The following is a 25,519-nucleotide window of genomic DNA, read 5'->3' as shown; positions in this document are numbered from 1 at the left end:
ATCGGCTATTGCGGCCGTCGCTTCGTTTACATTTGCACCGGCGTTTTGCCAGCGTTACAATGGATCCCATTCTCGAAGTCGTCAACGAAGTTCTCGCAAATAGACGCCTTTAGCATACCGTGTACCTTGTTACCGTTAGCGGAATACCGGGAGCCCCCATACCGCTGAGAGCAAGCGCTGATTGGTCCCGGCGCTGCAGGAGCGCGCGTAGCTATCGGGTACGTGGCGCCAACTGGCGACATCAAGGAGATTTGCGCATGCATTTGCTGCGCCTCAGTGATTCGTAGCTTCTCGTGTCCTAGTGTTGCTAGAACTATTGGTTCTAGCAACACTGTTTTGTTCTATGACGCCATGAAGCTTGTACTTGCGAGTTTGGCCTGTGGCGGCGATACCTGTATTTTGGTTCTTGCTCTTTTCTATGTTACAGGAGCTTTGTTGTCAGTATGAATGGCGTTTTTGTAATCAGGAGCTGGTATTCTGTCGATGCAAGTCAACTTCAATTTCTCCTCAGTGTCCCTTTAACAAGCTACAGACTGAAAGTTCTTGCTTTGACCAGATGGAGCCCTAAATGTGCAACCATTCCAGTCGGCAGGGGAGCAGTGTACGCTACCTGGAGTGACTGTGACAGCTTGACAAAGTCCCGCTGGACCGCCTCGCTGTTGTCCAGTTCAGCCTGCAGGGTCTGCACTCGACCTCTCAGCCGCTGAACCTCCTCCTCCAGTTTCTCCTGCACGCAGCGCCAACCACGGTGATTTCAACAACCTCAAGCAAGACGATATCCCATGCATCACCAGTCAAGTGGCGACAATCAGCACCAGGCTTCCCACAGAGCACCTTCAAGAAAGGAATGACCAATACCAGTCGAGGAGGAAAGAAACTACACATGTCCATGGCAAAGCATTTCTTTACGACCATTCTCTTCAAAATACCAATGAGTGGAAATGCAGCTGCAGATATATTCCATCTAACTCCCCAAAGTGCCGTGGAAGCTACGAGCACAAGATGATAACTTTTACAGGTGCGCTGCCTTCACATGCTCGCGACCCAACCACACACATCTGTAAGCGGTTATTTCACACTCGTAGCAGCATTCATTCCACATCCGGCTAAGGCACAATTTTCTTTCTTTGATGAATGCACAACTTGAGTTCAGAACTTAATGATTCGGAGCAATTACAGCAGAGCCCTAGGGCCTGATCATTTTTTTCAGACAAATGTCCAGAGATAGCTGGCATCATTTGTTCCCAGACACCAGACACCAAAAAAAACAGCCTCGAAGGTCCTTGCTACATCTTGACTGAAGGACAGCGCAGAAAAAGACAAGACACTTGAAGGAACACACGAGTGTCTCGTCTTTTTCTGCGCTGTCCTTCAATCAAGATTAACCAGTACCAACATGCCAAACTTCTCGCTCTGCTTCGGTCATTGCTAGCCTGTAAATTGCACCACCAATGCCATAAGCAGAAAATCTGCGATAAAAAGAAAGGGATGGCAGCCTGACTTCCTCTGCCTGCACTGGCTTGCCTTTGTGGTGGTCAGCTGGTCGTGACCCCTCTGCAGCGAGACCACGCGTTCCTCCAGCTGACTTGTCAGCTGGGCAAGCCGGGCCTCAGAGGCCTGCAGGCACTTCTCCTTCTCCTCCCGAACTTGTCGCTCCTTCTCCAACTCCTCACGGACGCCCATCAGCTGGTCTGAAAGGGTGCACGGACAGCATTAGGCACCTCCACTTCATACGTGACAGCCACTGAGATAACAATGTACAGTTATTTTACATTTACATTTACAGTTATTTTACATTTGACCAACGCTGTTCCCACTTCGAGTTATTGATCAATTCGCTCTCGCCCTACCATAAGCTTGCCGTTCCAGTTAGCTCAATTGGTAGAGCGACTGCTCTGGTGAAGCGGTGGTCCCGGGTTCGAACCCCAGACCAGGACGAATTTTTCTTTAACTAAAGTTGTTTAGCTTTCCTTTGTAGCCGTATGGACGTCTGAGTAATTACTCCCTTATTACAAATGTACAGTTAAGGCGTATGTAAACCATAAAAGGCATGCAAAGCATGTGAGAGCAATTCCAGGAGGGTGCAATGGCAGTCTTTAATGAGAAAAAAAAACATAGGCGCCAATGTTCTGGCTCCAAATTTCAAGAAATGTACTGTGCCAGTAAGACACAACATAACCAGACATTATGTGCATATCACTGGAGACTATGGTCTCCGGCCTCTGCACTCAGCATGACTAGGATGGTGTAAGAAATGAGAGTAGACATCATGACATTGCTAACTCCCGAACTGTGCATCCACATGACTCCTTGGTTCAAATCAGGTGCTACTTAAGAATTGTGCTGTAATTGCACGACTTATTTTTTTCTTTCTTCCTTGAAAGCAGCTGTCGAACATCAAATATGAAGTCGCAATGCTATGAATTCACACCTGAAGAGTAATTTATTTCTTCTAGACCCTGTTCCAGTAACTCCGTTAACCACTTCATCCAGAAATCCTTCCCCGACCTCTGAACATCAATAACAAAATATAAATGAGAGAGAAGCGCTTTAAACAAAACCATGCAAATGGTGGACTTTAATCAATGGCAATTCAAAGATGAACATTTTGCTTGTGTAAGCACTAGTAAACATGTTAACATGAATATTCCAGAAACGCCAAGACAAGCTCACCGGCAGTGAATTCTCTAAAAGGAGATCGTATGAAATTAAAGCTGTAGACCATGGGTTTCCTAATTTTTGCTGCCAGTCAGTGAAAAATGTTGATACTACGTCTTCCGTGCTTTCCACGTTTCCTTCTAAACACCAAGTCTTAACATGCAGTTCACGCATGAAGCCCAGGCGTAGGATTTACCCCACGCAGTAAGGACCTCAGCGAACTTTGGCAGCTGTGCAAGGAACGACATTCAGATGCACACTGGTGCATGTCAGAGTGAAGTTAATTAATACCGTCTATAATATTCGTGCAAAGGCCGCACTTTTTTTCCATGATTTTGTCGAGGTGCGGACCTTACACGAGACCGGCATTTTTCCATAAAATTTTGCTAACTACAGCAGTCTCGATTATGTGTCCCTTTTTCATGCCGTCACACGCATTTTTAAGATGAATTAGTGAAAACCTGGCGAATCCTTGAAATACATAATGCACTGAAAGTATGAATGGTGACAACAGGTGTATTAGCCACATAAAATGAAACCGGTTTCTAGATCAGTTTACTGGCAAACGTCACAATTCTGAGTTAAGATCAAGATCCTCCGAAGATCCGGCACTCGACTCACAGTAATGACGTCTCGGCTGATGGTTCAGAGCCGTGCATCATGACTGCGACCTGCAGCAGTCAGCATGAGACAGCGTTCGCGTGGCCTGCTTTTGCGTAGGCTTCACTGTAGAAGGCCTTGCGGAAATCAGTTATATGTTCATTTTAATGTGAGGTTATTGTATGATGGCAAAACGGTAATAAAGTTAGATCTTTTATGGTTGACCATGCCTAGATTCAAAGCACTTTCGCTTCAGCTGCAATGCGAAGCAGGCTAGGCCTAGCGATACTGGGCAAACACCGTACAACTACAGTGCACATCGCCCGAGCCTGGCAGGCACTGCACTGCCACAGGAAACACGCCACTAGCGTGGCTGCACCCAAATCTAGTTTTTTGCACAGCATAACGTCTTCTCCCTTATGATGGGAACGCCAAGCACCCAAGGCAAGTTAGCAACGCTGAGGCACGGTTCTAGACGGAGTCCAGTGTGCAGGGCGACGTGTGCGTGGTCGCACCAAGTGTCGCAGGCAGTTATCATCTATCAGCTTCCAGTGTAACATACCACACGGGCAAAATTAGGCACACATAAGCTATTGTTTTTTTTAATTACCAGCAGCCAAGTTGGGTGTGCAGCCCTTACATGTGGGTGGTCCTTACACGAGTATACCGTATTTACTCGCATAACGGGCGCACTCCCATAATGGGCGCACTCCCATAATGGGCGCACTCCCATAATGGGCGCACTCCCATAATGGGCGCACTCCCATAATGGGCGCACTCCCATAATGGGCGCACTCCCATAATGGGCGCACTTTCATAATGGGCGCACTCCCATAATGGGCGCACTCCCATAATGGGCGCACTTTCATAATGGGCGCACTTTCATAATGGGCGCACTTTCATAATCGGCGCACTTTCATAATGGGCGCACTCCCATAATAGGCGCACCCCCAGTTTGGTTGCGAAAAATCAAATTTTTTTTATTTCCGCACATAATAGGTGCACCCCGCACTTGGCACTGTGATCAATACTGTATTTACACGATTGCAAGCCGACGCCTCTCCCCACCCCTCCCTTATCTTTATTTTAACAAAGTTTTTGCTGAACTGACTACTAGTCCCTACTAGTGCTGCTGCCGTCGCAGCTACTGCGGACCCACAGAACGTACAACGACATTGCGTAGAATAGCCGCACAGAGTTTTCAGGGGTGCTCACTTTAAACGTCTGTTTGGAAAGCTTCACCTCCAGCCGGAAACGTTACCGACTTACACCCCTGCCACACGGCAAATTTAATGTCATTCCCATCGAATGACATTCGTTCGACTTAATGTCATTTTTTCTGCGCACTGCTACATGGCAAAAACTAATGTCATTTGCAAATGATGGCGATTGCGATGGAAAAAGAGTACAGTGAGTACAGCATACAAAAATTTCGATGTATGCTTCAATACGTTGCAAAAAGTATTGCTTTGCTAATGGAAACCGATTCTAAAATCTTCATCTTCATTTTAATCAACGTATTTAGATAGGCGCGCTGTGCGAGGGATCTAAAAACGTTGATTTCAATAACGTGTTGATCACTGCTATCCACCACAAGTCCAAGCCAAGCCAAACCTCAGCCAGCGGCGGCAGGCAAATGGCGGACGTCATATTGTGAAATGCTGTCTATGGTGAAATTAGACAGTATTAGCTGTGCGTCCGCAAAAGCTTTGCGCATGCTACGGGCGCACCTTGCGCGCACTGCCGCCCGTCCTCACAACAGTTTTAGTAGGGAGCACGGTGGTTGGGTGTGACTAGCGTAGCGCGCGAGAAGCATAACATACTGTGGCGCCATCTAGACGATAGCAAGTCAAACCTCCTGGACTGAGTGCCGAAAAAACGTTTTTCTCTTTTATTAACGGCAGTAATGAATGCATTCGAAGGCTTTGTTTTTTTTTATGTAAATCAATTGGATGAAATGAAAATGTAGATTCTAGTGCAAAGTTGGAGAAATACTTCGCTCGGGGTCGTTGCTATGACGACAGTGTACGCCGTACATAGTTAAGCCTAGCATCAAGAAATTCTGAAATTTATCTCAAAAGCGAATGATATTTCAAACCTATATTGTTACGGAGGGATGAGAATGCAGAAAAAAAAAGCGAATACAACCGTTTAGAGCAAGCTATCAAGTCGAAAAATGCAGCGGCGACGCAGTATTCGATCCGAAGCGGGCGAGCTGGGCGTCGCCATGTTGTGAATGTTAACCACGCAAGGCTGGTAGCGAGAGTGAGTTTTATTTTTTTCCAATTCTATTTGGCATTTTTATATACATAAATTAACGACAGCACAATCGTAGGGACGCGGAAATATTACAGTGCTTGTGACGTTTTTGTAATCGTGCTTTTCGGTGTATATTCTCACCAAGTCTCTGGTGTCGAGGGAACACATTAGCTCGGACGTCGCAGGCGAATGTGTTCAGGGAACTCATTCGATACCTAATGTCGTTTTCATCGAATGACATTAGATTTTCTCGTGTGGCAGCAAACTAATGTCGTTTTGAACGAATGTCATTCGATGGGAATGACATTAAATTTGCCGTGTGGCAGGGGTATTAGGCCCGCGAAAACCTCGGCGCTTGGAGTCGCGTACGAAAATTTAGGCACGCCGCAGTCGCAAACTGCCGCACTTCTCGGCCACGCCGAATTTCCGACCTGCCGCACGCTTGCCGTGTTTGAAAGCAAACTCCCAGCCGTGTAGCTATTAAGGTGCTTGCCCGTCGAGCTAAAACAGCAACGCTCGGCGGCAAAGCCACAACCACGATGAACTAACGCGCTACCGCAGATCCCGGCACTTGACAGCTACGAAAAAACTGGAGCTGGTGATGCTGATGGCGATATGGATAGCGAAAGCTCGCGGCAAAAGAAAGCATTGATGATATGATGAGCTTGGCCTCGGGCGCCGTCCATGGGCGGCGTCTGGAAGCTCCAGTGAGCGTGTGTGGCCTCCGCGATCAAGCGCCCGCTGCGCGCAGCCGGAGCTGATCGCAGAGCCCTCAGTGCGTGCATTTCTAAGGCTATTCCCGCGTGGGTCGTAATATTTTCTTCGGGAAAACGGGGCGCAGCCCGTACATGAGTGTGTTTATGCGGTGTGTTCAATTTTGAGAGTCGAAAAACTTCCGGAAATTTTACCCCGCGTAACAGGCGCACCCCGAACTTTGAGCCGGATTTTCTGGAAAAAAAAGTGCGCCTATTATGTGAGTAAATACGGTATACAGTAGTAATTTTATATGTGCTGCGTGGCCAGAAGACAGCACCGAAACTTTTTATAGTCCTGATAATGAGCAGTGTCAGCTTCAGCAGACATTCCTTCACGAAACCACTCTTAAAACACAAACAACAAAGCCAGCTGTACCCCTGATAAATGAACAAAGAAATGGCATGTGCAGTGCAGCACTGCACTCTGAATGTGAAGGTTGACAGCAGTCTGATAAAAGCAACAAGGCAGAGCCCTCAAGATGCACTCTTACACGCCACATAACCACTCCAGCAGGTCCCCAACCAGGGACCCAAGTGCAGTCACAGTCACTAATAAGACACACACAGTTAACAGAGACTGTATATTATGCACAAACCAACACCCAGTGAATGACATGCAAATCAACAGTGAGCACACAAGCAACAAATGCAATGCTAGTTCTCGACATCCATAAACCAGCACCGAAAAAAGCAAGACAATAGACATGCAGGTCAAACAAGAGAAAGCAAAAAAAAAAGGCAGGTAGAAAAACAAAAAGCAAAGCAAAACAATCCAAGCATTGTGAGAGAAGAGCTGTGCTTGTTTCTTATATACAAACACCACACCAGATGGGTAACTTAAATGTGTCCAATAAAAGAAAAGGAAAGAAAAAGATGAGAAGCCAGGCATCCTGTATCCCAATCCCAGTCAATGTGCGATGCACAAGGATGCTGCACAGGTGGACACAGGCAGCAGCAGCAGCGCCAGCAGCAGGCAGGTGTGAGGAGGAGAAAGCGGAAGAAAGGGGCGGAAGGAAAGGGCTGCCGGCAGACAGGCACTACAAGGAGGACAGGTAGCAGTCACCAGGAACCTCTGGGAGGAAAGGAGAACAACAAGAAGCCCTTTGTTTCCCTAAACTCTTCACTTAGGCGCAAACCATGCAGCCTACCTAACCTTGGTGCTGCGTCTATAACCAATGCACTAACTCACATGCCAAGTGACAGTGGTCCTCCTGTCACCTAAGAACATAGAAGCACAAATAGGGGAGCTTGATCTTTCACAGGAAAACAGTAAGGCAAAAGGGCTAAAAAAAAAAAGACAAAATTTGCATAATCTATACTGTTGAAAGAAATGACACTAGCTCAAGGCTGAAAACAATAAGGGTTTGTTTCATTTGATCAAATTCTGACCTCAACATGTACAAAAACAAAGTCGCAGAGCAATCCTGCCATTTCTTTGGTTTGGTTTATGGGGTTAATGTCCCAAAGCGACTCAGGCCATGAGGGACGCCGTAGTGAAGGGCTCCGGAAATTTCAACCACCTGGGGTTCTTTAACTTGCCCTGACTGCCATTTCTTTCAATCTACCTTGTGCAGTGAATAATAAACACAAGAAAGAAACACACGGAAACATGACAATCTCCAACAAAGAAAGGACGTAATAAAACAAGTCCATCTGGGACACTGAGCACCGACTATTACACATGACCATAATGCACCAAGAGAGAGAGAAGCATTAAAATAAATCACCCTGAAAAAAAAAAAAATGGCAAAATTCACAAGCCATGTGACAACGCACTAATAGTTTACAGAGAAGCAGCGATGAAGCTCCCAATGCTAAACGCAAATCTCATGCATCTCATGCAGAGGGCAGGTCTCCAGCTCACCTAGCTGCCTGCGAAGCTGGTCGGCCTCGTGGGTGAGGGTGCGCTCGATCTGCTGCTTGCAGTTGAGCTCCGAACTGGCCTGGTCGCGCAGGAACAGTATCTGGCTCCGGAGGTTCTCCTCCAGGGTCTCCTTGTCGAGCTGCACCTTGATGAGGTCCTCCTGCAGCTGCAGGCACTGGAACCGAAGCTCCTGCACGCAACAAGACAACAGAAATGTCACATATCTCCCCCACCCACTGAAGTAGAGCATTGAAATTGCCCAAGGTACTAATCACAAGGACAACAAAACCTGCGGAGAGAATACAGTGCTGACAAGTAGACTTCTTTCTTAGTCTTTCCCCTTGCTGCAAAAGGCTGGTTTCTATGTCAAAAAAAAAAAAAAACTCTTCTGAAAACAAATTCTTCACTAAGCATCATGACTGCGCCTCTTGTCGCAAGTCTTGAATGGCATGGCTATGCTCTGAATGCTGTTTCACCCACTGCTTCTAATGAGCTCCTAAGCCACCCATATGTGGCAGCCCCACATCGCCGCACAAGCACACATTCATAGAAGAAAAAGAAATCGCAGTACGTTTACATGTGTGTAACACAAGTTTGAGTGTTAGCTTTGGTGTGACAGCAAAGAATTTCTCAGACAAGCTCTGTATTTTTTTCTCGCGAAACCAGAAAGCCAGTGGTGAACCCGGACTCACCCAGGACTGTAGTGATACCCTGCAGTGGGTTTCGAACCAACAACCTCCTGCAGCCGAAGCAGACACCCAAGCCAATAGGCCAGCCATCCCCTCCCACCCCCTCTCTCTTTCTCACTCCTCTGCAGTTCAGGGGAGGGTGATTTCCTTGTCGTGCCAATTTGGCACCCATTTCCTACCACCCTCTCTCATCTTCACTCTCCCCTGAATGCTCTCCACTTTGCCATCTGCCAGCTGAGGCAGGAAGCAAGTGGCGTTGGTTGTGGTCACCAATGACGGCTCGAAACTGAGGAACACGCTAATACGAGCTAACATAATTTTGACCATCTGGGGATCTTTAACGTGCACTGGCATCGCACAGCACATGGGCGCCTTATTGTGTTTCCCCACCATTGAAACGCAGCCGCCGCGGTCGGGTTCAAACCCGGGTACTCGGGCTCAGTAGACGAGCGCATTAAGCCCATTTGTCCACATAGACAAAAAACTGAAAACTGCTTCCAGCGTTGCGTTCCTCACACTTTGTAGTATCTACCCACACATTAAAATTAAATTTCTGGTGGCCCATTTTTTTTCTATTGTTTGAGTAGACAATGGCATGATATATATTAATATCTCGGAAACTACAGTGAAATCTCGATACAACGAACTTCGCGGGGTCGCGAATAATCGTTCGTTATTTTGAAATATCGTAATAACGAAAGACTCGCGAAAAAAGGTAGTAGTATTACTGGACAATGAAAATACTGTACCTTCAGGAAGGGCACACGACAAGCTATGTAATTTTCAAACAGGAACGCAAACGAGAAGTTCAGCGCTCGTTTATTTGAAGAAATCCGTGATTCTGGCGGGTGCGACACAGGCGCCCCAGGACGAACTCTTCAACGTCAACTTTTTGGAGCACAGAATCAGGCACATCGCTACAACGTCCGATGAATGTGCGAAGTTTGCCTATGGATGCAAGAACCTCCGCACTAGACACAGGTTCGGCCGCTTGGTCTGCAGGCGGCGAGTCGGCATCGTCGTCCAGTTCATTTTCTTCGCCGTGCTCTCCATACTCGCGAATGCTGCTCACAATGTCTTCTACAGTCAGGGGCAGCATTTTCCGACTCGGCGTAGTCGGCAAAAGTTACAGAAGAGTCTACAGAAAGTTTCTCAGTGACTTCAGTCCGCACCTCTTTTGCGCTGTCGTCATCCGTGCTATCAGCGTCATCGCAGTCTTCTGTGTGAAGCGGCGATTTCACCAGGCCAGTTTTCCTCCAGCAGTTGTTGATGGTCGAGGCCTTTACGTTCCACCACACCCCAGTTACCATTTCGGCAGCCTGGCGGACATTTATGGCTGTCGGGAGTCCGAGCCAAAGGTTTAACAGCGCTGCACTAGGCGCTTCCGAAACGATGTGTTTCCTTAAGCGTGAACTGCCGTCGCTTCATCTTGACGCTGGCGCCCGCAGAATTCATCGTCAGCACAGTCAACACGCAGCGGCGAGAAACGACTAGGCCTCGCGTTCGCGGCGGCCGCACACAAAAAAAGAAAAGCGCGGAGGTAGTCTAGTCACATGCACACCCACGGCCGCTCTCGACGCGCGCGCTCTCTCGCTCTCTCTTAAGGAGAGAGGAGAGAGTGCGCGCGTCGAGACCGGCCGTGGCACACCGTGGGAGAAAAAAAAAACGGAGGGGGAGAGACGAGCCAACTTCCGGTTGCGAGGCGGCTTCGGATTGGACTGGATTGTATCGGATGCCTGCCCTTGGCGATTAGCAGAGTTAGCGTGTGCCTCTCGGGGAGTCGGCTCACTTCTCCGGGGTAAGTTCGTAATAATGAGGTGCATTTACAATAGGTGGGCAAATAAATTATGCTCGTTATTCTGAAATGTTCGGTATTTTGAAATTTGTAGTAGTGAAATATTTTTACATTGAAAATATAGATATTTTGGCGGGGATTTTGAAAAAGTTCGTAAATATGAAAAATTCGTTAATGTGAGGGTCGTAGTAACGAGATTATACTGTAATTGGCCTAGAAATAAACAAATTGCATATTTGAAATCAGCAGAAAAACTGAATAAGTCTATGCAGTTTCATTGCATTTGGTCTGTAAATAAAAAAAATGATCTAAGACCCAATGAGAAGGAAAGTGTGTACAGTCGCCGACCGTTTTTTCGGACTTGAAGGGACCCGAAAAATGGTCCGAATAATCGAACAGTCCGAAAAATCCGTGAAGCACAAAAAATCACTTTAATCAGAGGAAATCGGCTTAAAAAAGTCGCTGATTTTACCTTGCGGCAAATTTCTTTTGCTGGCGACGATTTGCGCTTGTATTTGCGCCAAAGTTGTCGTTTCGCTGTACACGCTGGACAGCAAGTTCACAGCGTTCGTAATTTGTACAAGCGATGGCTGTGGTAGGCCGCCCGAGTCGTCGTCGGAGTCCGACTCGTCTTCAGGTTGAAGAACCTGGCGTACAAGTTCGTCGTCCGTGAGGTCCGCACACATATCGAGGCCGTCGTCCACTTCAACAAACTCGCGGAACGTGGAGCCCGTTGGAATGTCCATTCCGTTCCCGCGAAGGTCAACGATGAGGTCTTCGCCACTGTCTGCAGTCAAATCCTCAGAATCGTTGCAGTCTTCTACGTCATCGACTTCATCGGCGGAGAATCCAGCGTGCCTGAAGCAATTAGCAATTGTTTCCGCTCTCACTGCCTTCCACGCGTCAGCCAGCATGCTAACCGCCGCAAAAAGATCCGTGGCGTACTTTTTCCCGTTGTCAAAACAAAGGACTGTGCGCCGCAGAAGACGGGTCCGATAATGCACCTTCAGGTTTTTGATCACCCCCTGGTCCATTGGTTGGAGCACGCTGGTGGTGTTTGGTGGCAGGTATTCGAGCCGAATGGCTTTCAGGTTGTCGATGGTGCCGTGAGCCGCACAGTTATCAACAAAAATAATAACTTGTCGCCCCTGCCGCTCGAAACTTCGGTCGAGTCGACGCACGTAATCTTCAAACAAAGCATGAGTGATCCATGCCTTGGAGTTGCTGCAGTACCACACGGGAAGGTTCTTCGCGCCCTTAAAACACCTAGGATTTTTTGATTTGCCTATCACAAGAAGTGGCAGCTTCTCAGTGCCAGTGGCATTTGCACCTACCATTACTGTTATCCTTTCCTTGCTGTGGCGGCCCCCTGAACAGGAGTCACCCGAAAAAGAGAGGGTGCGGTCAGGCAACATCTTGAAGAAGAGGCCGGTCTCGTCACAGTTGAAGGTGTCCTCCGGGCTGTACTGGCTCAACAAGGGCTTCAACTTCGTCTGACGGTAGTCTGCTACCGTGGCTGGGTTGGCGGCTCCGCTCTCCCCGCACATCTTCTTAAAAGACACACCGTGTCTCTTCTTGAAACCGCGGAGCCATCCGTCCGTGAACTTGAATTTTTCAATTCTCATTCTCACGGCCAGGGTCTCTGCCTTTTCCTTCAACGTGTCGCCCGACACTGGAAGGTTTTTCGCTAAAGCAGCTTTAAGCCAGAGTAACAAGGCCTTCTCCAATTCGGGGTGGTCGCCTTTCCTGTCGTTCTTCTGGCTGCTGCTGTGGGACGCCTCAAAGGCGGAAAAAATCTTCTCCTTATTTTTCACGTAATCCGAAATAGTTTGCTTCGACAGTGCGAACTCCTTGGCCACGTCAGCTTGCGTTCGCCCACTCAGCACTAGCTTTATGATCGCTGCCTTTTTCTCAAGGGTCATGGTAGAATAGCTCCCACGCTTCTTTGACGGACCCGGCAGCACCGGCGGGGCCATGTCCACAGCCCGAGTGCGCACCACACCGCTCGTCAAACACGCAAAAATGAGGCACTTTTCGTTCAGAGCGGTGGAACCGCCGGACGCAAGGAACCGCCGGACGCAATCACAAAACGGCCAAAGGATTGACGGCGCGCCACTCGGTTGACGCGGTCGGAGAAACTCGTGTGACAACACGGCGAATGGCGAACGTATGAGACAAAGCACAAAGGGATAGCTACCCGCGTCAGCGTTGGCGACAAAAGCAGGTTGACGGCGATGACAATCCGACTGCCACCTCGAAGTGGCAGAAATTGCAGGGACCTCTACTGGCAAAAATGGGGCACCGAAACCATGTCAAGCCAATCCAACTGCAGAGCCAATCCACCTCAATCCAAGATGGCGCCTGTTGTGCCGGCGAAAAGCCGATAAGATGGCAGATTTTGGCCTGCAGGCGACTGAAATTAGTCCGAAAAATCGAACTTTCGGACTTTTAAAGTCCGAAATATCCGTCGCGAATATGTATGCGCTTCTATGGGGTGGCTGACGGTGCCTCACTGAAGTCCGAAATATCCTACAAGTCCGAATTATTGGAGTCCGAATTACCCGTCGGCTACTGTATTCCTGTTTCTGAAGTGGCAGCTTCAGTACCCTACAACTCAAGTTCTATGAGATCCAGGATGATAATTTTACCCTTATTGTATTCCTTGTTGTCAAGAGAACCCAATGGCATACATTTCAGCGAGTTTCCCGCAGCAAATTTTCTTCAAAACTCTCCGCAAGATACTTGCATAAAAGGTGCACAAGTGCTCAAGGAATTGCTTTACACGAAATTAAATGACATATCTAGAATCAGTGCACAAAAATACATGTGCCCTGAAAATTTCACAACTATGACTAAATTAATAAAATTTTCTTTTCAAGACCAGTGTTCCCCCTTAACCACTGAGCCACTGGCTGCCACGGGAAGAACCCAGGCGCTGGCTACCGTGAAGGAGGAGGTCATGACGAGGACAGAAAAATGCACAGCCGAATGAATGCACCCACCTCGAGGGAGTCGGGCAGGTTGATGGGCTCATCCTGCAGCTGCCGTGCCTTGGCCACGTACCGGCCCAGCAGCTGGTTGTTCTCCTCCTCCAGCCTCTGGGCCTGGTCCCGCAGGGCCACCAGCTGCGAGTGCAGCCGCGCCAGCTCCTGCTGGGCCTGCTGGGAGCTCTCGGCATGCGCCTGCTGGGTCTCCGCCAGGGCCGCCTCGGAGGCACTCAGCCGTGACTGCAGCTCCGACATCTGCCAGACAGCAAACCACAATGCGTCACTGACCGCTAGGCCAGCTAAGAAGAGAACAGCTTCGAGCAAACGTTCGAATGTTAGTACAGGAACTCTGAATGCAATGGGTGGCCCAGAGGATAACCGCGTCACCAGAGGTGTCAACAAAGCCTAAGCACTGGTAACAGCAAAAACAATGAAGAGTTCCAGAGTTCTCCAGAAAGGCACCGACAACCAAAGCCAGTCTAGATAACGGGAAGAAAAATGTTTTTACATTGGTTTTTTGGTTTATAGGGTTTAATGTCCCAAAGCGACTCAGGCTATGGGACACACCGTAGTGAAGGGCTCCGGAAATTTCGACCACCCGGGGTTCTTTAACATGCACTGACATCGCACTGTACACAGGCCTCTAAAATTTTGCCTCCATCGAAATTCGACTGCCACGGCAGGGATCGAACCCACGTCTTTTCAGGTCAGCAGCCAAGCACCACAACCACTGAGCCACCGCGGCAGCAAAATGTTTTTAGATGTGGGGTCAGAAAGGTTAATAGCGAAAGACTGCCTCTGCATACAGGCCAGAACTTTAGAAACTGAAAAAAAAAAGGAAAGAAAAGAAAAGTGTGGCCCTCGTGCAAGTGCACATGGCACAGTCAAGCCAGAATGAAACACAGAAACACGTATGCCACGCTTTTCTACTTTGCAGCGAGATATTTATTTACAACTGGTTTATGAATATGTACTTCAGTAGACCCTTTTCCCAGAAACAGTAATCAGGCTAGTTGCATACTGCAGCTGAAAGTGTGCGAGTAAAACAGTCCGTTTTGTTCACAGGCAATGTCCATGTTTCATTCCAGTCCGACTGTACATGATGGGCCCCTCGCCTCCACCGAGTTGTTAAACCCTTCTTCAAGGAATATTACAGAGCTAAGGAGAAATCTGGAAAGTGGGTTCTGTGGCCATGCATCGTGAGGAAAAGAGAAGAGAGAAGAGACCTGGTGCTGCACGTCGGTGGCCGAGTCGGCAAAGCGCTGCTCCAGCTGCTGGCGGTGGTCCCGCTCGTGGACCAGGTCCTGCCTGGCCGTGCCCAGCTCCTTGGTGTGCCGGTCAAGCTCCCGCTGCACCTGCTGCAGCTGCAGCTCATAGTTGCTGCACATCTCACAGGGCTGGCACAGCCGCTCCCGCAGGCGCTTCAGCTGCACAGGGGGGACGAGCGAGGGGGGAAGCCAATTAGGAGAGAGAGAGGCAAACGAGAACTGCCATCACGGGCAGAAGACTGCTTGGACAGATGCTGCCTCTGGTCTCCGGTCTCGGAAAACCTTGCATGTCTTGCCTTCTACCCGTTCCTGCCTGACATGCATGCAATAAAGAAAAGGCACACATACAGCCCCTCAAAAAATGCCCAAAATCAATTACTGTTAGTGACAAGCAGCAAAGTGAAACAGTCTGCTTTACTTTATGAATAGTCACAAAGTAAAGTGAATAAAAGGAGTTGCGGGGTGGAGGCGTGTATGGATTAGGTGCTTGGGCAATAAGAACTTCAAGGAACCAAGTATTCTGCAGAACCCAGTTAGAGAACATGCGTTTCGGCCCATTGTGATGCATAGCCTTGCTTATAGTAAAGTTACACAGCAAGTACATTAAGGTTATGCAGTAACCTTTCTTACAGTAACCTCACAGTGCAGGTAATTTCACATGTGACCCAAGTTGCCAGCTACTCAGGTGTGTAGTACCAAAATTAACTACAATTGATACAAGTACAGTCGAACCTCGTTATAACGAACACGGATACAACGAATTATCGGATATAACGAAGTGAAATAAAAGTTTGGTTGGACATGCTTTATTTCTAAGGGAGTTCTATCTGTATAACGAAACGAAAAATTCAAAATTTGACACTGTATCGGTTATAACAAAGCAGTTTTTGTATTCACGGGGCTCAAAATGCTCAAACAAGTAGGAAAAAATCTCAAAACACGCTAAATTTTGATCTTTTGAAGCGCGCGCACCTAAAATGTGTTTGAATCACCCGCGCTTCCGCACGCAACGCCATCTAGGGAGAGCGAATAGAACCTAGCATCAACGGCTGCCTAGCACGTGACTGGCACGTGATCGAACCGACGCCCGCTCCCCGGCCACCCCCGCCGTCGCAATTTCCGACCCGCGCCCCGCGCGCGCTATCTCTGCAGTTCAATCTGTAGACGCCACAGCAAAACGCGTCTTAACAAACAGCAGTTTCGCTTGAAACGAAGATAAAGATGTTCAGGGCAGTTGACAGCGGGCGCAAGGAAAAGTCATTGCCGCAGACTTCGGTGTTGCACCTAGCACTCTTATCTATCTAGATAAGATGGTTATCTTGAGCGCAAGGCAGAAGATTGCAAACGCCCACTCTGCAGGCGCTGTGAAGAATGACAGCAAGACACGATGTTGAAGATGCCTTGTTAACCTGCCTGTGTCTGGTGCCGCCCTTCAAATGAAGGCGAGAAGTCTCACTTCCGTCTGAGGCCACAATGACTTTCATGCAAGCAGTGGCTGGCTGCAGCGATTTAATGACCGCCATCGGATTGTTTGCCACGTCATGTCTGGCGAAGAAGCAGCCGTTGGCGCCGAGAACTGCGAGAAGTAGGCTGAAAGCTTCCGCATGCAACTGGGAGGCAAGCGGACAATTTCGGCGAGACGACATGGCGTCAGCTGGCGGTTCCGAACGTTATGTTCGAGGAATTCATCTGTGCAGATGACAACTTGGCTGTGGCGCCCGAACTGACCGACCAAGAAATTGCTGATCAGGTGGTTTCTGCAGATGATGCTAGAAACAACGATGCATGTGAAGATGGCGAAGTGCGAGCTCTCAGCAGTGGCGAGGCCGCTGACATGGCCAGGAAGTTCAGGGGGTACCTCGAGAACCTACCTGTGGCCAAATCAGCTGACATCGGGAAAGCGCTGCTCTGTGTTGATTTCGTCGAGAACTATAACCTGTCAAACAGTGTGAAGTGCCGCCAAACGAAGATTACCGTATTTACTCGCGTAATAGGCGCACTCGCATAATAGGCGCACCCCAAGTTAGGGCGCGAAAAATCAGATGCATAATAGGCGCATCCCGAACTTGGCACTGTGATCAATACTGTATTTACACGATTGCAAGCCGACGCCTCGCCACCCCCCGCTTCCCAATCTTTATTTTAACAAATTTTTTACTGAACTGACTACTAGTCCTCACTAGTGCTGCTGCCGTCGCAGCTGCTGCGGACCAACAGCACGCACAACGACATCGCGTAGAACAGCCGCACACAGTTTTCAGGGATGCTCACTTTAATCGTCTGTTTGGAAAGCTTCATCTCCAGCCGGAAACGTTCCCGACTTAGGCCTGCGAAAACCTCGGCGCTTGGAGTCGCGTACGAAAATTTAGGGACGCCGCAGTTGCAACTGCCGCACTTCTCGGCCACGTCGTATTTTCCGACCTGGCGCACGCTTGCGTGTTCGAGAGCAAACTCCCAGCTGTGGAGCTGTTAAGGTGCTTGCCCGTCGAGATAAAACAGCAACGCTCCCCGGCAAAGCCATAAACCATGATAACTATCGCGCTACCGCAAATCCCGGCACTTGACAGCAACAACAACAACAAAAAAAAACGAGCTGGTGATGCTGATGGCGATATAGATAGCGAAAGCTCGCGGCGGAGGAAAACGATGATGATGATGAGCTTGGCCTTGGGCGCCCTCCGTGGGCGGCGTCTGGAAGCTCCTGTGCGCGTGTGTGGCCTCCGCGATCAAGCGCTCGTTGCGCGCAGCCGGAGCCGATCGCGGAGGCCTCGGCGCATGCATTCCGAAGGCTATTCCCGCGTGTGTCGTGGAAAGTTTCGGTGCGGCCCTACACGGATCTTTTTTTTTCAATATTTTCTTCGCGAAAACGGGGTGCGGCCCGTACACGAGTGCGTTTACGCGGTGTGTTCAATTTTGCGAGCCGAAAAATTTCCGGAAATTTTACCCCGCATAATAGGCTCACCCCAAACTCTGAGCCGGATTTTCTGGAAAAAAAGTGCGCCTATTATGCGAGTAAATACGGTACGTCGTTTTTTAAATAACATAGTTTTCGCACCTGGCCAGCAGCCCGATTTGTGAGTTTCCTCTTGCTTTCCAGTACGAAATGCAAGGCGAGGTTTCATATGCTTATACCACGCGTTAAATTCAAAGATAGTGCATTTTTTCAACCCTGTGCTGTCCATCTTAAAGTACTCTTTACTTGGATTTATTAGCGACCTTTTCTGCGGGAATTTGAGTGCATACTTTTATAACGAATATTGGATATAACGAACGAATTTCCGCGCAAAATGCGACTTCGTTATAACGAGGTTGGACTGTAGTACTATAAATGGCAATAAATATGGAGCACATAATCCTGTTTAGTCTGCACAGTCATATAGTCAGCATTCGAACTCAAGGCACACCGAAAATTGGTTTAAATCATGCCGAGTCTGAATTAAAGGGAGCCTTTTTAGAGCATTAGTTCTGAATAAACCACCTGTTAGAATCAAGCGAGTTTGAATGAACAAGTCCACTATGATTTTCTTTGAATTACATGTAATACAGTAAAGCCTCGTTTATCTGAGCCCAGTTAATTTGGACATTCGAACTGCCATTTAGCTCCTGCCAAGCACCCATGTAAGTCCTGCCAAACGCCCATGCAGTAAGAACCCAAACAACATACGGGCCACTTTGTACCAGATTCGTTGCTAAGGCGAGCGTAAGGGGGATGGTAAAAGAGACAGAGGTGCAACAGAAGCATTGCTACTACTTCTCGTCATGTTCAGTGCGGTCTACAAACTTTTAACAAAGGCTGCACATAAGCAACTGCACAGCCAACACCAGAACTGCAGTTCTAGCTCAAACAATTCAACTGCCTCAAGTAGCCAGAACAGCTGGCTGAGACCGGCGTATTCGCCAACTGCAGCCTGTACAGCCACAAGGCTTGAAACCACGGTGAATTGATCACGGTGACTGAAGATTGTCACAACGGCTTACCTAAAAGGGATAGTTATTCCCTAAATAATGCTTAAAAGTCTATACGAACCTAATGTTACTAACCATGTAATATTTAGTTTAAATTCAAAACTGATATTCCAGCGCTGTGAATAATCTGTGTAAAAGTATGCAGAAAATGTTTTGAAATTCTTAAACGGCGTTATATTCCACTAAGCATCACGATTTGCGACCTAAAAGGGAAAGAAATTAAAAAATGAAATAAAAAACACAATAAAATTACAGTACAGAGAGCGGAGTCGAACAGCCGACCTTCCATACGCAACACGTGCCTCTAAACCACTGCGCCATAGCGGCGATGTCAAGCCATCGTTCTGAATGTTTATAACCAGCCCTAATGGTGGCTGCTACCTGCCGGTGGGCGGCGCTGTCATCGCTGGCTGTACCGGCTGCATTTGGCGAACACGCAGGCAGGACCTACTGAACCCAGATTCACCAGAGCTTATTTGCAGGCACAGACGGCCTCAGAATTGGCCTCACACATAATGTGCCTTGATACAAGCAAGCATATTAGGGCAAATCTGCAATTTCACAACCTGATATAAGGCTCAGCGGTCGCAACTGGGAAATCAGCAGAAGCTTCAACGCTTGACAGAATACCACTTACTTCTTCTTCAAGTAGCCTCCACTCCTTATCGCTCACGACTCGCTTGCCAACACCAAAGCCATCATCGTGTTCTGTACGGGCTACTTCCATCAAGGACCTCCGCGCCTCCATTTCGGGCGTCGCATCTGCGGGCAAAAGCACCAAGGAATTAATGTTTGGTTTGGTTTATTGGGGTTTAACTTCCCAAAGTGATTTCCACTATGAGGGACGCCGTAGTGAAGGGCTCTGGGAATTTCGACCAACTGGGGTTTTTTTAACGTGAACAGAAATCGCACAGTGCATGGACCTCTAGAATTTTGGTCCATCGGAATTCGACCCCCGCAGCCGGGATCGACCCTGCATCTTTCGGGTCAGCAGCAGAGCCAAGAAATGAATGTCTAAAAGATTAATGCAGCCAGCTGACATCCAAAAATATGCCTGAAAGATCCTTGAGCAACGGCAAAGTGCCTAAAAAAGAGAGTAGTAGTTTTCAAATTTTTTTTCACCGAATGCTGTGGCCGGAAGTAGTGATAGAACAGCATAAGTTCGCACTAAGCTGATTTTTTTTTTTTTGCATCAATTTTCAGAGTTCTTGAAGGGCCTCAAAGTATCAGAAAGGTCACTAAATTCCTAACATTCCATCCCATTCATCCCTAAACTCCGTCAATCCTGTTTTACATTATCGTAAAAGTGCAAACACATCTTTGCACCGCTAATATCAACAGAGCAACACAAAAAACCACTTACATTCTTTTTTTAAGTACAGTTAATGCTCCTTCAATGCTACTTGCCTTATTTTAAAAAGACCAAATGCCATCTTTGCTCTTCTTAAAAAAAGAAAACTAAAGCTCTCAACTTTTTTTTAAGAAAACAAGCTAGGGTAGGGCTTACCAGACAGTGCACTGAGCTGGTCTCCCGTCAAGCCAATGCCACCAGCATTCAGAACAGCACCACCGTAGTCGCCCAGTGACCGTGTGTCCTCCATTCCTCGTGCGGCGGGGACAGCTAGGCAGTTGTCTGTGTCAGAGGGTAGATCTGAGCTTGACAGGGACCGTCGATGGCTCTGTTTGGCGGCCAAGAGGGATGCCGGAGACAGCTTGCAAGCATTCAGGTCAGCTGGGGAGCTCCGCATTCGTTGCTGAATAACAAAACAAAGCATTTCTGTAGCTAATGATCCATTGTGTGTGTGTGTGTGCATGCGTGCATGCACATACAAACGTGTGCGTGCGTGCATGCGTGCACGCATATGTGGGTGTGTGATTCGATTACCGTATTTACCCAATTCCAACGCGCCCCCGATTCCAACGCGCACCCAATTTACGGCACCAAAAAAAAAAAAAAAAAATTCAAGCCCCGATTCTAACGCGCGCCCGATATTGGTAATGAAAAAAAAAACTACAAGCCCCGCTTCTAACGTGCATGTGGCTTCCACGAATGAAAATAATTTGCAACTGTTTTATATTTTAAGGAGAGCTGCGGGTGAAAAAACCGCGATTTTTCCCAATAAAGTCGATTTTGAATTTTCTTACGTCTTGTATTCCCCCAAGCCTCTTCTTTTATGTATAAAAAAATCAAAGCCGATAACCAATGGGAAGTTAGTAAAAAATGCAATTAAAGCTCTCGCGGTGGCTTGCGAAAGTGCGAATTTGACCGAATTTCGGGAACGCGGCATTTCGCTCCACGGCGTCGCCCGCTCTTGAATTTTCGCGGGGAAGTAGGCCTAACCCTCTCCTACCAGAAGCCACTTCGGCAGCGGCGCATTCTTGATAAAAAATACGAAAAAAAAGATCGTTTCCCGCCCGAGTCGAGCGTCGCGACTGGCCCTTCAAATCACGTGGTACGATCGGAGCCCTTCCATTGGCTACGAGCATTCCACCGCACGGTCGGACGCAGACGCTCTTTCTTCGTTCTGCCGCCACCGAGACGTGAACCAACGCTTCTGCCCGGGTTTTTCTCCTTTCTCCGCTATGGATGCGACTGAGAAACGAGATTTTCTTTCATGCAAGTTCATGACAAAGCATCAGTATAAAGGAAGACGCCCCAAGCGCAAGCGGAGGGAGAGCTCCGGTGACGGGAGGTTCGTCTGCTGCTAGGCGTAACTGCGGCAGCGGCGATGCACCATTTGGATCCTTCAAGCTTCTTGCGGAGCATCCATGACTTCGTCAGTGCGAGCGAAAGATAAAGACGTTCGACGGCCAAAACAAGCATAAAAACGAGCGCGGAAGCGCTGTTATCTGTTAGATCGGCATGATGCACGACCTCGTCAGCGGCGCGGCGTGCCCCGCCTGCGGACGATGTAATCTCGGTCAGAGAATCGGCCGCAAAACAGAAAGGACTCTCATCGTTTTTGGAACTTTACCGCTGAAATGACGCGTTTCCGACAACCGTTGTTTTATCAACATATTCTTCGAGCCGCGTATCTCGATCGTACAAATGCAGTGATGAGGCGTCCGCCCGCGGCAGTGCACGGGATAGCGTCGTCGTGAACGTGGTCCATGGTCGCTGAGCGCCACACAGATTGAAAACGGCTCCTGCGACGCAGAAAACGACGAGCAAACGTGCTCCCATGTTTGCCGGCAGTTAGTGAGCTCCCACATCGTATAATGGCGATGACGATGGGCAGCTATAGGGCAGTTTCGGTTTGCACTCGAATCCAACGCGCATGCGATTTTGAGACGTATTTTCCCCGAAAAAAGGTGCGCGTTGGAATTGGGTAAATACGGTATTTATTTGGACAGCTGTAGCTTAATCCATGATTCAAATGCAAGAAAGTGCAGCAAAATATAAACCCACAGCTAAAAAGACTTTGTCCGAGTAATTACTTAAGAAAATATTTCAATGCAGGTATCAAGGAAACATCTTTGCAGATGGTGGTAAGGTTAATGTGTCCTGAAATGTTTCATCAACACCACCACAGTGAAATCAGATGAAGCTGACTCTTGATAATCCTAACTTAAAAGAGCCAGAACTTAGTTCACGTATGACTAAGGGGAGCCTTTTTGATACAGCTGATGCTGAGTGGACCAAGCACATGTTTGGTTAACCAACAGTTCGAATTAAGAGAGTCCAATGTGGAAGAGGAAATGTCTCCTTCCTGTTGCTTTCCTACTCTAACTTAAGACTGCCTCTCTTCGTAGAAAAAAAATAAACCAAAGGGTAACAGTGATGACTGCACATCAATGATAACTGAGGCCCCTAGTTTCCAGCCATTCAACGAAAATCACTGATTTCAGCATTTTTCACGGAACTGTGTGTTAACAGCAAGATTCTCATTTATAATATTGTGCTTGTGAATGCCAGTAGGAATGATGGAATGATGAAAATCTGATCAATTTTATCATCTGAAATCTCTTGAAAAGTAGAATCACAAAACGAACAAACTTCTGACACCTTGACGCGCCTGCTCCCCCATCTATTCAAGCAAGCTAGCACACAGAGCGCTGCGACACGTTCCACACTTGCTTGGGAGAGTCGCAATACTTGCGACTGTCAAAAGCAATATTACCATCATTGCACAATAAAGCAAGAGTTTTTCCTTAAATCATCTGCTTCAGAAAGCACCTCAAGTTACAGCTTGAACCAAGCCACAAACACTGCGCAAATTTTTTTCACTGCTCTTTCAGACACCCCACTCTGCGCTTGCCCACGAGACTCGTAAGCTGTGAGGAAAAGACAACTTCTCGACAACCCTGGGCTAATGATGCGGAGCACGCGACATGCACTGGCAAGAAGGAGTTGCTACAAATGTAGAAAGAAGGTGGCGCGGGCCATGGAGAAAGAACAGCAGGCAGGGTGGCTTAGCCATAAGGAGGAGGTCAGAAAAAAAAAAAAAAGGAGAATGGGCACAGAATTCTGCAGCATGAAAGTCCCGAGGCCAGAACTGGCAGCCACTACAGCACGAAAGGCCACATGCGTTAACGCTCACCAGCCTTCCATGCAATATTAATGATTCTCTGTTCTCAACTAGCAGAATTTAAAAATTTCTGCCGCAGGAAATTAAGGGCCTTAATGATGACCATGACAATAATGCAAGTGAATAAATTTACGCACGAGAGGAAGCCCCCATGGTTATACGTGTGCCCTATCCATAGTGTAGACTACAAAGAAAAATGTTTCAGAAGCAAACAATGTGAAGTGTTATCAGATGGACTAATAATCATCATCATCATCAGCCTGACTACGCCCACTGCAGGGCAAAGGCCCCTCCCATGTCTCTCCAATTAACCCTGTCCTTTGCCAGTTGCAGCCACCGTATCCCTGCAAATTTCTTAATCTCATCCGCCCACGTAACTTTCTGCCGCCTCCTGCTACACTTGCTCTATCTTGGAATCCACTCCGTTACCCTTAAGGATCAGCGGTTATCTAGCCTTAGCGTTACACCTATCATTTTTCTTTCCATAGCTAGCTGCGTTGTCCTTAACTCAAGCTGAACCCCCTTTGTTAGCCTCCACGTTTCTGCCCCATAGGTGAGTACCAGTAAGATACATCTGTTGTATACTTTCCTCTTGAGGAATATTGGTAAACTGCCCATTCATGCTCTGAGAGAACCTGCCATATGTGCTCCACCCCATTCTTATTCTTCTAGTTATTTCCCTGTCATGATCCGGATCAGTTGTCACTACCTGCCCTAAATAGACATATTCTCTCACTACTTCCAGCACGTCGCCCCCAATTGCGAACCAGAGGACCAGGGAGTAAAGCTAGCATCATGCAAAAATGCTGCCACATCACAATCAGAAAAAGGCAACCAAAAGTGCCACTCACATCGTTGGTTGCTCTTCCCGGCAGGGTGCTTGCCCTGGAGAACAGCCGGGGCTCCACGGCCATGAACCTATGGCCAGGCTTGGGGCTGCTGGTGGGCAGAGGAGAGACAGAATGGAGGGCCTCTTGCAGCTCTGGTTCCTGCACTGGGCAGGGGACTAGCTCCGAGTTTGTGCCTGCAGAAAAGGAAGCAGCAATGGGCGACGTGTTGTGTTGGGTTTAATGACATATGGGCAGCTTAGGCCACCATGTGCCAAGCACAAGGTGTAGAAAAAATTTTCTACAGAATTTCAAAAATGTAAGAAGTGATCAGTGGTGTAGAGGGGCTAAAATGTTAGTTTTGCTATTTAGTGACGAAAAACGAAAGACATTTCTTAAAAACGCCACTAGTAATAGCTTCAAAGAGGGTTGGGTAGCCTTAGTGACCATTCTTGGCTGGGCAAGGATCTCAAGGCTCCCGACAAACCAAACAAAGACCTCAGCCGCCTTCTCAGGAACGAGAAAGTGGCCGAGGAATGGCTAAATACAGTCAATCCCGGATATATAGAACCCGGATATATCGAATTATTGCCTATATCGAACAGATGTAGAATCCCCTTGGGAATCTCATGCAAAAGTATAGGAAATTTGTTTACGTTTATCGAACTCCTGTGCACCCTATATTTGATATATCGAACTCCGTGCCATGCCGAGCCCCCGCAAGTGCGCTTCTCCCAGTATGCGCCACCCTGGAAGTGGGCTTCTTCCACTAGCGCGCGCTCCTGCAAATGGGCTTCTCCTAATAAGAGTTCACGCGGCGCTGGCCTTGGACAGCTGCGCTGTTAGTCACTGATGGGAACTTTGTGGGGGGTGTGAAAGGAAATGGGAATGGCCATAAGGAGCTGGGAAGAGGGAAACCCTGCTGGCCGCAGGCCCGCAGACACCTAATTTCTGATGCTCACATCGTGGCTGACATCATCGATACCGAGGAAGCGGACCCGAGCAGTGAGGAAGATTGTGCGAAGAGGCCCAGCCGCCATGCACTGCGGCTGAACTTGCATCCGCATTCAGCGTCATTCGTCGCTGTTGTGGCGCAATGGAGGGCACTGGACTTTCTCATTTGGATCCTATCAACAAGCTTGAGGACAGCTTAATGAACTGCATGGTGCAGAGGAAGAGGCAAGCAAAGCTCACTGACTTTTTTCTTGCGAAATAAAGCGCGCTGATCGTGGAGTTGTGCTTTCGTTTTTGTGGACTTGAGAGGAGTAAATCGGTAAGTTCCCACTTGCTACGATCCCGGGAAATTGTCCGAGATTTGCGCA

The 25,519-nt window shown here is 48.1% G+C and overlaps 1 protein-coding gene across 4 annotated transcripts in view; it reads right to left on the bottom strand.

Annotated features, from left to right (window-relative positions):
- LOC149363620 (rab GTPase-binding effector protein 1-like) overlaps window positions 1–25,519 on the bottom strand; it is a 59,250-nt gene that overhangs the window by 5,704 nt on the left and 28,027 nt on the right. For all 4 annotated transcript variants that reach the window (XM_089573603.1, XM_089573602.1, XM_089573604.1 and 1 more), the window contains 8 exons: window positions 24,222–24,394; window positions 20,349–20,595; window positions 19,479–19,603; window positions 14,834–15,034; window positions 13,623–13,862; window positions 8,137–8,326; window positions 1,525–1,691; window positions 611–727 (listed from right to left, as the gene is read on the bottom strand). In XM_089573603.1, coding sequence (XP_089429729.1) covers window positions 611–727; window positions 1,525–1,691; window positions 8,137–8,326; window positions 13,623–13,862; window positions 14,834–15,034; window positions 19,479–19,603; window positions 20,349–20,595; window positions 24,222–24,394 — 1,460 coding nt within the window. The remainder of the gene's footprint in view (window positions 1–610; window positions 728–1,524; window positions 1,692–8,136; window positions 8,327–13,622; window positions 13,863–14,833; window positions 15,035–19,478; window positions 19,604–20,348; window positions 20,596–24,221; window positions 24,395–25,519) is intronic.

Source organism: Amblyomma mixtum, chromosome 2 (assembly GCF_055824585.1).
Source record: "Amblyomma mixtum isolate Tamu chromosome 2, ASM5582458v1, whole genome shotgun sequence".
In the NCBI taxonomy this organism is placed as follows: domain Eukaryota; kingdom Metazoa; phylum Arthropoda; class Arachnida; order Ixodida; family Ixodidae; genus Amblyomma; species Amblyomma mixtum.
This window is presented reverse-complemented; position numbering and strand designations above follow the sequence as displayed.